This window comes from Heteronotia binoei, chromosome 8 (genome assembly GCF_032191835.1).
Source record: "Heteronotia binoei isolate CCM8104 ecotype False Entrance Well chromosome 8, APGP_CSIRO_Hbin_v1, whole genome shotgun sequence".
Lineage (NCBI taxonomy): Eukaryota > Metazoa > Chordata > Lepidosauria > Squamata > Gekkonidae > Heteronotia > Heteronotia binoei.
In genome coordinates, this window is record NC_083230.1 from 5,212,889 (window position 1) to 5,226,456 (window position 13,568).

General features: G+C 39.6%; 1 protein-coding gene across 1 annotated transcript in view; it reads left to right on the forward strand.

Moving 5' to 3' along the window:
- Positions 1-13,568, forward strand: part of GSAP (gamma-secretase activating protein) — a 113,486-nt gene that overhangs the window by 54,893 nt on the left and 45,025 nt on the right. Inside the window, 1 exon segment of the mRNA XM_060246070.1 lies at positions 7,106-7,159. Coding sequence (XP_060102053.1) covers positions 7,106-7,159 — 54 coding nt within the window.

Genomic DNA, 13,568 nt, shown 5'->3' on the forward strand with positions numbered 1-13,568 from the left:
AGCTGAAAGTTTTAAAGCACCTAAAACTATTTGTGGAATGATATAACAAAATAACTACATAATCACAACTGTGTCATCTAGCCGCCATGTTGGCTGTTATGAAAGCATTTTTATAACATACCTGCTTTGTTCTCAGGAAGAGTCTAATTCACTTTGTTGCTTATTTGGTTGCGAATACAGCAGAGTATAGGGTATAGTTCTTGTATATGGTATAATTCTTATATGAGAGGACTATATCTGATAAACAGAGAGATTATCTGGAAGGTCACAAAAATGTCCCTTAGATATAAAGAGGAAAAGAAACAAGAACAAGTAGAAGAAGAATTAGATACTCCAGAATATATGGTTAAAATACAAGAAATTATACATGCCCAAACAGAAACAATTTGTCATGGGTGCTGGGGACCCTGCAGAGGAAGTTGAGCCGGCAGAAGAAACTGTGCCCCTGCCACCTGCACCAGTGCCCCTGCCTCCTGCTGGAGAAGATCCCAGCCCCCCTGCCTCGCCCTCTCGGGTGGCGCGTGTGCGTGACCGCCTCCGTCAGGACCTCAGGGATCGGAGGAGGGCAGCACGCTCACAAGCAAGACGCTCCCTGAGCCCTGAGTTTTGAGAGGATTCTGGCCCTTCTAAGAGCAAGGATGCTTGAGTTGCAACAGGATCCTGGCTGCCTCCCTGAGCCAGCAATTAGCCCAAATGGGCAACAGCCAGCAGAGGGCTATATAGCTGTAGGCTTTGGGAGGAGGCTTTGTGGAAGCAACTAGTCATCTCCCTGACGTTCTAGCATCCACTCCGGCTTGACTTTGGTTTCTGGACTCCCTGACTTTGGCTTGTGACTTCTGGACTCCCTGACCTCGGCTTCTGGACCTCGGACCTGCGATACTTGTACAGTGATTCGGATTTGGCGCCTCGGACCCTCCTGCTTACTGGCTACAGACCTCGGACTGCCCCTGGACTTTGCCTGACCCGGCCCCAGCTGTGACACAATTACAGCTCAGATTAAAGAGTCTGAACAGAGAACTCAGCAACGAATTAAGCATGAGGGGAAGTTTACCTATGATAAAATAAAAAACAACTGGATTATCAGAGATACAGGATAAAGTTCATAGTAATTCACTTGAAATTGATACTTTGAAAGCTCAATGTATCTGGAACAAAAGCAAGAGGCTACAGACTAACAATTGAAGCTGGCTAAGCAGGAAATTGAAATATTAGAGACTGAATCTGTAACCTGCGTTTCAGATCAATCCTAAAAGAGTTTTGCAAGATTGATTTAGAAGAGAGCTTCTGTAGACTACTTCAGGCTAATTTTAAGACTGAAAGTGATTTTCCAAATATCAAGCAAATATATAAACTCCAATATTTCAGCCAAATATAAAAAACCTTGAGATATTTTGGTCAAAGTTACTCATTAGAAAATGAGAGATTTTATCTTATACAAGCAGAGAGAATCTAAAACATTCAATCTCCTTAAGAAGCAAAAGACAGATATTATTTGTATAAAGGAAACACGTATAAATACAGATCATGCGCATCTTCTTCAGAGCAAGAAAGTGGGGAAAGTTTCTGCTCAGCTACTAAGGAAAAGAGGGGTAGTTATTTATATATTGAATCAGCAACTTAATGTCATACAAGAAATACCTGACATAGATGGAAGATATATTATGTTGAATGTAAGAACCCCTGAAGGCAAAATTCTCACTTTAATTCCTCTCTATGCTCCGAATAATGGAACTCTATTGGACTTCCAAGAAGGAGAAATTGTGAACATCAGGAACATGAATGGAGTAATGGACCCTAAAAAAGATAAGAGAAGGAAAATAGGTATATTACCTAAAAATGTTTTTAGCTATATAGATATGCTTCATTTAATTGATGCATGGAGAGTTTTGTATCCAACTGCTAAAGACTCTATCTTCTTTGCTCAACATCAAATGTATTCTAGAATAGATATGTGTTGAATTTCCAAAACATTACTGATGAATTTACAAAAGGCTGAGATACAACCAAGGAGTTTCGCAGACCATAACCCTTTGCTAGTAGCCTGGCACAGGGTGAAACCAATAAGAGAAGTTGGAGGATGAACGATAACATTTTGCGGCACAAGGACATTTTAACATAAATGTAAAAAGGAATTAAGAGAATTTTTCACACTAAATATGATCAAGGAGTTGATGACAGTTTTGGAAGCAAGTAAAGCTTTTATGAGAAGGAATTTAATAGCTATTACCTCTAGAACGAAAAATGAGAAGTTGGAGAAAATAGTGAAATTAATGGAGAAAATTCAAATTTTGGAAGCTCAACATAAACAGTCTTTTAAAAAGCAGATAATAATGGAGATTAAGCAATTTAGAACCCAACTAGTCTTGTTACAGACTGAAGATATGCGGAAGAAATTGAATTTTATAAAACAAAAGCTTTTTGAGTATGCAAATAAACCTGGTTGGCACCTAGCTCATTGTTTAAGAAAGGAATCTGAAAGGAAAATGATCACAAGAGTTAAAATACAAAATGGAATTACATATATGAAAAGCAAAATACAAAAGCAATTTCTCAACTTTTTCCACAATTAAGGTTGTCAAAGGCCTTTTCTGCATCTAGGAAGATTAGTGCCAACTGCTTGTCAGGGTGGGCTTCATAATACTAAAATATTGCATATTATTCTCACATTGTTGCTCCAATGTCTTCTAGGAAGAAAGCCTGTTTGGTCTGGAAGAACTTTCTTTAAGTGTTGAGCTAATATAAATGTGAAGATCTTATAATCAACATTTAGCAAAGAGATTGGTCTATAATTTCTAACCTCTTTTAAATCACTTGCTTCTTTTAGGATCAACGAAATAGTGGCTTCTTTCCTATTTTATCTAGCAAGAGTTTATATGGAAGATTCAAATTGTCTTCAATGGTTTTATAGTATTCTGCTGTAGATCATCTGGACCTGGTGTTATACCATCCTTCTGTAAACCTATAGCTTCATTTAAGATTTTACGTTCTTCAGTGAAAGGTTTAGGGCTGTGATGGGCAAGATAGTTTTCAATCGCTTCTTTGTTTACATATGAACATATGAGTATATGAAGCTGCCTTATACTGAATTAGACCCTCGGTCCATCAAAGTCAGTATCATCTTCTCAGACTGGCAGCGGCTCTCCAGGGTCTCAAGCTGAGGTTTTTCACACCTATTTGCCTGGACCCTTTTTTGGAGATGCCAGGGATTGAACCTCGGATCTTCTGCCACTGAGCCACCGTCCCTCCCAATTTAATTTTAAACCTTTATAAAGAGTTTTATAATGGGTCTCGATTATCTTTGCCATTTCCTTATTTGTAAATCTTTCTATGTTATCGGTTCCTCTAAGGGCTAGGATGGTTCTTTTTGCCCGATCCTTTTTCAGTTTGTAGGCTAGCCATCTACCTGGTTTGTTAGCATTATCAAAATAGTTCTGTTTGGCAAATTTTAGTTTCTTTTCTACTTCTTCCATCAGTAAAAGGTTGAGCTGATGCAGGAATTTAATGTTAGTTTGTAATTCTTCTCTAAAAGACTGTTTGAGTTCTTCCACTTTCCGCAATTTCAGATTTAAATCTTTAGTTTGGTTTTGTCTAACTTTCTTGCGTCTAGCTGCATACCTGATAACTAGTCCTCTAAAAAAAGCCGTACTCATATCCCACACCATTTGCATAGTTACTTCCTGATTCATATTTTGTTCAAAGAAGAATTTGAGTTCTTTTTTTGCTTCCTGGATAAAGTCTTTATCTTTCAAAAGCAGTGTGTTTAGACTCCACATTCCTTTCCTCCTTGCATCTTTCAAGGCAATAGTTAACATATTATGATCTGATGCCACTCTTGGATGAATGTCTGTCAGGTCCAGGTCTCTCATTAAATCTGTTGACAACCAGCACATACCAATTCTGGACCAAGACTGATGTTTATGAGAAAAATAGGTATAGTCCCTTGATGTAGGAAATCTTGTTCTCCAGGCACCTACAAGGTTCAACTTATCTGCTAATTTCAGAAAGTGAATGGGGAGCATCATTCCTCTGGATTTTGTTTGTGGAGTGACCTTTCCATCTAAATTTTTTGTTAAAGATAGCATTAAAATCACCTATTGCACAGTATTCTTCATAATCCAGATCTAATATCTTGTGGTGTAGACTTTCTTGATGGTCATTAGGAGCTTATATATTCACCAGGAAGACCTTTCTCCCTTTTAAAATTTAGTTCCAAAAATAATATTTGGCCATCTTGTGAGGCAAATATAGGTTGAGGATTGCACTTAACTTTAATGTAGCAGACCACTCCTCTTTTTTTCTGTGTAGGGTCTGAGGCAAAAAAGGATATTCCCAATTTTTTATTTTGCACTAAACCTTGATCCTTTTGAATTATGCACATCTCTTGTAGACAAAGTATGTCAGCTTTGAATTTGGATAGGTAGAGAAAAGTTTTCTTTACCTTGATTGGGGAATTAAGACGGTTTACATTCAGAGAGAATATTTTAATTTGTTGTTTGGTCATTATGATGGCTTCTTATTACTACCCTTCTTATCCTTATACCTCACAGCCAATTTGTTCCTGGTTTTGATCCTTTTCCTCTCCTGACTCTGATTGACTGCTTGTTTCTTCCTCGTCTTGTTCTCCTTCCTCCTCTTTACTTTTCTTCTCTTTTCCAGCATATTTTTCCATAAAGTGTTCGGGTTTATGAATAGAAGTAATTCTATGCCTCTTTCCTTCATATGTAAAGATGAGACCTTTTGAAGTGAGCCAAGTATAGGGTACTTCCTATTCTCTTAAGAAGCTTAAGATCTGACATAGCCTTCATCAATGTCAATTGCAAGTCTTTAATATCTTCCTGCAAGTATTTTGCAGTCAGTTTGGCAGGGCCATATTGGACATTTGGAGATGGCATGGTACCTCTTTTGTTCATTATGATGACAATCAGCAATTTAATACACAGGAAAACTTTGGCAAAGCTGAAAATGCTTCAAATTACAAGAATCACAGGATATTTTATTGTAATATTTTTTAACCTTTTGAAAGGAAGTGTTATCCACAATACTAAAAAGTCGCTTAGATTACAGTTTCATGTACAAGTTTGTGTAGTATCACAATCAACAATTTCGTACTCAATCCAATGATATTTAGGTCATAACTGTCTCACAGGTACTAGATTGTAAACAATCCAAATTATATCCACCAGCAAATAACCATGTTGTTATAGGTTGCTGCAGAGAGCCTGTGATTAATGTATCCAGCTCTTAGCTGTTAGAAATTAACACAGATGTCCAACAAATATATAAATACCCATCTTCAGGAGCTGGGGAAACCCTAAGAACTGTAACTTTTCAAAGCTTGCACAGGGAGCTAACATAAGAAAGAAACTTCATTAGCTTTTGACAAACTGCACCACCAGAAACCACCAGAGATCCTTTAAGTCATATAAGACTTTATTTCTTATATCCAGATCTTGTAGATCTTCTAGCCCTTAGATGAGAAGATGCATGAGACCGTAATCCAAGCAATCCACAATAGGAAAAAGCAGCTCAGTAGAGAACAATGTAACTGTCAGAAATTAGCACAGCAAGTGCACAAAAAATGCTCAAAAACCCATCTTCAGCAAGGGAAGAGCCGGGTAAACCCTAAGAACAACCCCCTCACCACTTTCTAATAGCTCTTAAACGTCTTTAAAAATGTACAAAAAGGCAGCACAGGGAAACTTCATCATATTATAGAATCAGCATCAGTATTCGAAAGCCGAAAAGATTGAGGTGGAAAGAGGGAGGGAGAACTCCCCCTCTTCAATAGCCATTTCAGTTTCTTCCCCTTAATGCATAAGACTGTCATCTACAGCAAACCACAGTGGGAAAGAGCAACTTATAAAAGTTCTTTAACTTCTTAGAAAAAGCACAAAAGGCAACACAAGGAAACATCGTCACATTATAGAGTCAGCGTCAGCGTTTGAAAGCCGAGGAAATCGGGGTGGAAAGGGAGAGAAGACCCCCTTTCCCCCTCTTCTACAACCATTTCAATTTGTTCTACTTAACGGAGCTTATCCTCTTTAAAATATAGATCCCATAAGCATAATAAAAGTTGAAAGGTTCAGTCTTATAAGAACAAATGGCTTAGATTGAAGAGATGCAGATCAGCAAGAAAGGGGAAATATAAAAGCAGGTGGGTGTCCCCTCTTGTCCAAAATGGCGACCTGCGTGACGGAGCTTCGTGATGACTGGGGACCTGTGAGCTGAACTGCCATTCAATTCACTGCCCCCTGTCCAGTCATGTACTGGGGGGGCCTTTGGGCAAGGGGGCCATCCAATCACCCGATTCAGAACTGTTTGCTGGAGCGACCTCAGTGAACGTGTCCTGCTGTGAGGCACCAATCCCCAGAACCTCTGCTTAAGAGAAATTAAAAAGTCAGAAGAGTGGATTTGTAATATTATGGTAATAATTAAATGCATTGTCTGTATGAGCTGCGCTGAAATTGTAATTGTAAAAGGGGAGCGCTCTAGGTATGTTTATACTTTATTTCATATTTATTTTATACTTTTTTCTTTATTTCCCTGTTCTTTAAAATCGAATAAATACTTTTGAAACAAGCAAAATAGAAAAATATGTGGAACTTTATCAAAAGCCTTATTTAAATCAAGATGAAGCAAGATAAATATCTACAGCAGATCCCTGATCCAGCACGGTAGTAACTTTTTCTTAAAAAGGTTAGGAAAGGTGCCATGCTCTTATCATTTTGCAAATCATGTAAAACAGAGTTGTTCAGGAGAACTTTTTTGTAAAGATAATTATAACAGACGTGTTCAGGAAGGTTTATTTAAAAAGAGGGTAAGAGTATGAATTATACCACTGTGTACACAATATTATCAGTTACACATTGTTTCGTTGTTTTCAATTGTTGTGATACCATTTTATTTCCTAGTCTTTGCTGATTTGATATTTCTTAGTACTGATCCTGTTGACTTACACTGTGCTTATTAGATGTGTTTTCCTCTGGACTGTTATCAATTTACACTGTAATCCTCTGAGTCTGGGTGAGAAAGGGCAGCCTCTAAATATGGTAAATAAATATCCTGTAGGGATTTCCTGTCACACTCCTCTCTCTTGTCTTTACAGCTCATTCCTGGAGTAACGTGCACAACTCACATTATTTCATTACCAGTAGTGAAGGTAAGTTGTTGTCAGGGCTGGACCTAGACTGTTTGGCACCCTAGGCGAGGCTAACAACTTGCGCCCCCCTCCACACACTGAGAACCAATTTTCAAAAATAGATGAATTGTGAGAAAAATGAAAAGCGCAAAACTTGAAATTGCTCCCTGACCTGGATAGCCCAGCTGCAAGCCTGATATTGCCAGATCTCAGAAGCTGAGCAGGGTCAACTCTGGCAAGTATTTGGATGGGAGACCTCCTTGAAATACCAAGTTGGGAGGGCAGGCTCTATTCAGCCACTTTGAAAATCCTCCATGCCCCAGTAGAGGCCATCCACCAGAGGTTGGCACACACACACACAAAATACCAAAGAAACCAACTTAAAAAAAAAAGTGAGAATTAGTAATACAACAATCTTTCATTTTCTTTTTCAAACAGAAAACAGTTTTAGCACATAAATCACAAATCATTTTGAATAATCCTGTGAATTGTAATGTTACAATTTATCTCTCTTGAATATTTCCATTTCGGGCACATCAAAATTTCACTTTGCGTGCCTTTTCCTTTGCAAATTCAGTCACCAATTCCTTCAGGTCAAGTGCTGATGCTTTGGCATGTTCAATTGATATGGTTGCCAAACCAAGTAGTCTGTTTTGCAGCACTGTTGAGCATATGTTTGTTTTTATAAGTTTGAGCTTTGAGAAACTGCGTTCACCACTTGTCAGTGACACTGGAAGTGTGAGAAGGATCCTTAGATCAACAGCAGCATTAGGCACATTATCCAGGAGTCTTTGTTGCAGTATGAAGAAAAGTATTCCTTGTGGCGGCTCAGATGTTGAAAGTCTTCAAGCTATTGCTGTAAGTTCACAGCACATCTTCAGCATCAATATCTTTGTTTCCATTGTGTGTCAGTGATTTTTCCAAATTCCTGCAGCCCACCATTACACCATCAGGTAATTTTTTTGTTGAAACTATATATATCATTCAGGAAGCCAAATAGGGAATTATATTGTTATAGCTCTTTAATAGATTGTATGGCCACGTCTAAGACAGCAAATTAGAAATTGAGTCTGAATTTCTGCTGTGGCTCTTGCAGCACCTCTTCGTGGCCCTCATAGTGAAAATGCTGTTTCTTTCTCCTTTTTCTGTCTCAAAGTTTGATAGTTTTCTAGCTCCTTTGCAATCTCAGTAGCATCTGTGACGGAACCGGCCCGATTCTGCCTTCAGACCCGGTCCCGTCTACTCCCTATGGAGTCGCCAACTTCTGGAGGGAGCTATTTCTCCTCCTGCCCCTTGGGCTCGCTGCCACCACCTGCTCAGTCTAGGGGTTCAGATTGAGAGGAACAGGACTCCCAATCCCCCTCTCCTTCTATGAGGCCGGGCCTCAAGGTCCTCTGCCACCCTGTACTTGGGTACCACAGAGACCTCAGCACTTCTTTGGGGCACCCCTGGAGGACTGGCACCTTATCCAACTGCATGCCTTCCCCCTTCCCCGGGGCCCCCTTTATAACGCAGCGTGGTCCAGAGCGGTTGGGGATCTATGTGGTACAGAGTTTGACTGCCAGCATTCCAAACAGTAAAAATCTATTTATTTAAAAGAGAAAAAGAAAAGAAAAGAAGAACAAAACAAAAACAGTTGCATTTAAAAAGTTAGCACAGCACAGCACCCGTACAGCAAACAGCATGACAAACAAAATGTGGTTTTAAACGCGTCCTACTGTCCCTGGTCTAAACACGCCCTGCCTTTTTGGATGACTTGCTTGGTCTGACTGCCTGGGGGCCTTTTCTCTTGAATAGGCCGCATGCACAGGCAGGAGCCTCCACACTGGCAACCTCTTCCTTCGAGCTGCAGCTGAGAACTGAAAACTCTTCCTCCTAACTCACATGCAGAGAACAAAAGAACTTCCTGTCTCTCTAGGAGATTTTCCCCCTAGCGTTGTTGGTTTGGCTCTGGAAGGGAGGGGGGAGTGAGGGGAAGGCTAGGCCCAAGCCTGCTTCGCAGTTTCATGTTTTCCCTCCCAATGAAGCTCCAACCTGGATTAAAATGGCGTTTCTCCACAGCATCTATCAAAACTTGTTGAAAATGCTCATCAAACCTACAGCTGAAAAGGTAATTCTTGGTCTTTTGCAATTTGTTTGCAGCTACATTTAAATCAACTTCATTTTGTTGTAGCTTGCTTGTAAGATTGATTTCAAAAAGGATGTTGTACCATGTTATGATGGACGCTGCAAACTTAAAGTTATAGATTGTATCAAGCAAGGCCTTTAGCTTCAATATGAGAAGTATGGAAATACTTCTTGAATTGAAGCTGGAAGCCTTGCTTGTCAGTGAAGATCTCCATAAAAGCATCATATATATTACCAAATTGTCAAGCCCCGCTATTCCAAATAATGAACTCCTTTGTTAATTCAAATAGAAGCATTTATTGCAGAATTCGAGGTGCTCCAAATACAAGTCATTGGAAAAATTGAGGTACAGAAAGCTGCATGCATAATATAAAGAGTATCATAAACTATTACCCACTGAGGCCTTCCCCTCCCAAAGGTCACAGGTTACAGAAATAACCTAACAATTCTTCTACAAAGGATTTCTCGCAGGAACTCTATAAGATAAGGGATTGGTGAATTAGGGAGTATAGTATTCACACACAACAGACCATTGAGTACCATAAACAACTCCCTGCCAGCTGGCCAGGCCTACGTGTCAACCCACCTGTGAGTAATGGGGAAAAAGTGGAGGCTTTGAGGTGCCAGACAGGCCACAAGATACAGAAAATAGTAAGGGGCTTGACGATGATATCTCAGTGGTTTCAAATCATTGATCTGACTTTCCCATCTTGTTTGACTCAATGGTTTAACCGTTATGCCTGATACATGGCTACCAGGCTGCTGGCGCTTAAAATCAAAAAGGTGGCAGAGCAGTTTTTAAACTAAATCTAGGGGGAAAGCCGACAGGAGATGAAATGTCTCTCGTTCGGGAAGTCTCATCTCAAAGCGATGAAGGGTTAGCTGATACTTTTCTACCGGGTAATGGAACAGAGTTGTCCACTGAGATGGTGACAAACAGAATGGACTGCCTGCCAGAGTCTCGAGGCAGCAGGAGGAAGGTGGTGGGCCTAGCTTGCCTAGGAAATTATAGATGTTTGTGCGCAAATGCTAGAAGTCTTCGAAGTAAAACTGGTGAGTTGGAATATTTAGTGTTGAGAGAAAACATAGACATTGTGGGAATTTCAGAAACTTGGTGGAATGAGGAGAATCAGTGGGACACGGTGATTCCTGGATATAAGTTATACCGGAAGGATAGAGAGGGAAGGGTTGGAGGTGGGGTGGCTCTATGTCAGAGAGGGCATACGGTCCAGTAAGACTGAGGTCAGAGAATTAGACTCCCTTCTAGAAATGCTTTGGGTTGAAATAGAGGGCCCAAAAGGAAATTTAACTATGGGAGTTTATCGCCCACCAAATCAAAAGACAGAGGACACCTATAAGATGGAAGGCTTAAAGATGGTGGCTAGACGAAAAAACTGTGTCGTCATAGGTGATTTTGGAGCAGATGGTCACAGAACCTACTAGGGGTGGGGTGATCCTGGATTTGGTCTTAAGTACTGCCCAAGACCTGGTGAGAGATGTAAAAGTGATCGCACCGCTCGGGAGCAGTGACCATAACGTTATTGATTTCACTATTTGTATAAATAGGGAGTTGCCCCAAAAGACCAGCACAACCACGTTTAACTTTAAAAGGAGTAAATTCTCTGAGATGCGGAGGCATGTGAAGAGGAAACTGAAAGGAAAGGTAAATACAGTCAAAACCCTTGGGGAAGCTTGGAGGCTATTTAAAACTTCAATCCTAGAAGCACAGATAAAATATATATCACAAGTTAGGAAAGGTACAAACAGGTATAAGAGAAGGCCTGCATGGTTAACAAACAAAGTAATGGAAGCTGTAAAAGGTAAGAAGGACTCCTTTAAGTGGTGGAAAGCTAGTCCAAGTGATATTAATAAAAGGGAACACAGGCTATGGCAAATCAAATGCAAGACTGTGATCTGGCAGGCAAAAAGGGACTATGAAAAGCATATTGCAGAAAACATAAAGACCAACAATAAAAATTTCTTCAAATATATTAGAAGCAGGAAACCAGCCAGGGAGGCAGTGGGGCCCTTGGATGACCAAGGGGTCAAAGGACTACTGAAGGAAGATAGGGAAATGGCTCAGAAGCTAAATGAATTTTTTGCCTCTGTCTTCACTGTGGAAGATGAGAAGTGTTTGCCTCCTCCGGAACCACTTCTATTGAAAGGGGTGTTGAAAGACCTGAGCCAGATTGAGGTGACAAGAGAGGAGGTCAACAGGTCCGGATGGCATACATCCAAGAGTTCTGAAAGAACTCAAAGTTGAACTTGTGGATCTCCTGAGAAAAATATGTGAACTTTCATTGAAATCTACCTCTGTTCCTGAGGACTGGAAGGTAGCAAATGTCACCCCCATCTTTAAAAAGGGTTCCAGAGGAGATCCGGGTAACTATAGGCCAGTCAGTCTGACTTCAATACCGGGAAAGTTGGTAGAAACCATTATCAAGGACAGAATGAGTAGGCACATTGATGAACACGAGTTATTGAGGAAGATTCAGCATGGGTTCTGTAAGGGAAGATCTTGCCTCACTAACCTGTTACATTTCTTTGACGGGGTGAACAAACATGTGGACAAAGGAGACGCGATAGATATTGTTTACCTTGACTTCCAGAAAGCTTTTGATAAAGTTCCTCATCAAAGGCTCCTTAGTAAGCTCGAGAGTCATGGAGTAAAAGGACAGGTCCTCTTGTGGATCAAAAACTGTCTAATTAATAGGAAGCAGAGAGTGAGTATAAATGGGCAGTCTTCGCAGTGGAGGACGGTAAGCAGTGGAGTGCCGCAGGGCTCGGTACTGGGTCCCATGCTCTTTAACTTGTTCATAAATGATTTGGAGTGGAGAGTAAGCAGTGAAGTGGCCAAGTTTGCGGATGATACTAAATTGTTCAGGGTGGTAAGAACCAGAGACGAGTGTGAGGAACTCCAAAGGGATCTGTTGAGGCTGGGTGAGTGGGCGTCAACATGGCAGATGAGGTTCAATGTGGCCAAGTGCAAAGTAATGCACATTGGGGCCAAGAATCCCAGATGCAAATACACAAACCATTCAACAAATGACAAACTTTTTGAGTGAGCATAAAAACTTTGGGAAACCAGATCAAGAATAAAAACCATTATGGATTACAAATTAGTATCTTGGAATATAAATGGACTTAACTCACCATAAAAAAGGACAACTTTTCACTGGATTGGAAAACAAAAATGTAACATAAGTTGCTTACAAACAGATCCAACAAACTGATTACAATTTTTTTATGGAATAAACAACTTGGTGTGGAATTTTTTCCATTGGCTAAGGAGAAAAAAAGAGTAGTAGTATTTTATATCAAACAAGAACTTGACCCGAAATTAGTATTTAAAGATGATGATGGCAGATATATTGCAGTAGAAGTGACACTGAATCATAAAAGAACTTTATTGCTAGGAGTATATGCTCCAAATTGAGCAAAAGACTCTTTTTTAAAAGATATAATGCAACAATTGGACCAAGTTGTGCATGATCAAATTATGATAATGGGAGACTTTAATGGAACAGTGAAAAATACTCTGGACAGAATTGGGAAAAAAATAACGAAGGGAAACTTCCAAAATCATTCTTTGATCTGGTTAAACAAGAGAGTTTAGAGGATCTATGGAGGGAATTAAACCCCAAAGAATGTGATTATACTTACTTCTTGGCAAGGCACAACTCTTTTTCGAGAATTGACATGATCTGGGCCACAAAAGATCTTGGACTTTTAACAAAGAAAATAGAGATACTTCCTAAAATAAGAGCAGACTATAATCCATTATTGTGGTCTGCAAATCAGGGAAAAAGACTCTAAGATGGCGGATAAATGAGGATTTGTTACAGAAACAGGAAATAGTGGTTTCTCTGGAAAAGGAAACTAAATGCTTCTTCCAAATAAATGCAAAAGAAGATACCCAGTTTCAAATTGTGTGGGATGCATATAAAGTAGTAATGAGGGGCATTTTGATCACATTGAACAACAAGGATAAAAGAGCCAAAAATAAACAAATGATGGACATTCAGAAAGAAATTGGTAAAAATGAGAAAGAGCTGAAAAAATGACCTGGGAAAAAGAAGATTATAAGAGAAATTACAATACTACTAAGCCAACTGAGCAATTTGCTGAATAAAGAATTGGAATGGAATTTAAAAAAGACTACAGCAGAAATCTTTTGAAGGTGCGAATAAACCTGGAAAATATCTTGCATGGCTAATGAAAAAAAGAAGGGAGAATAAAGTAATTAACAAAATTGTATCTGGAAAAAAAGACATTGTTGACCATGAAGCATTAAAAGGGAATT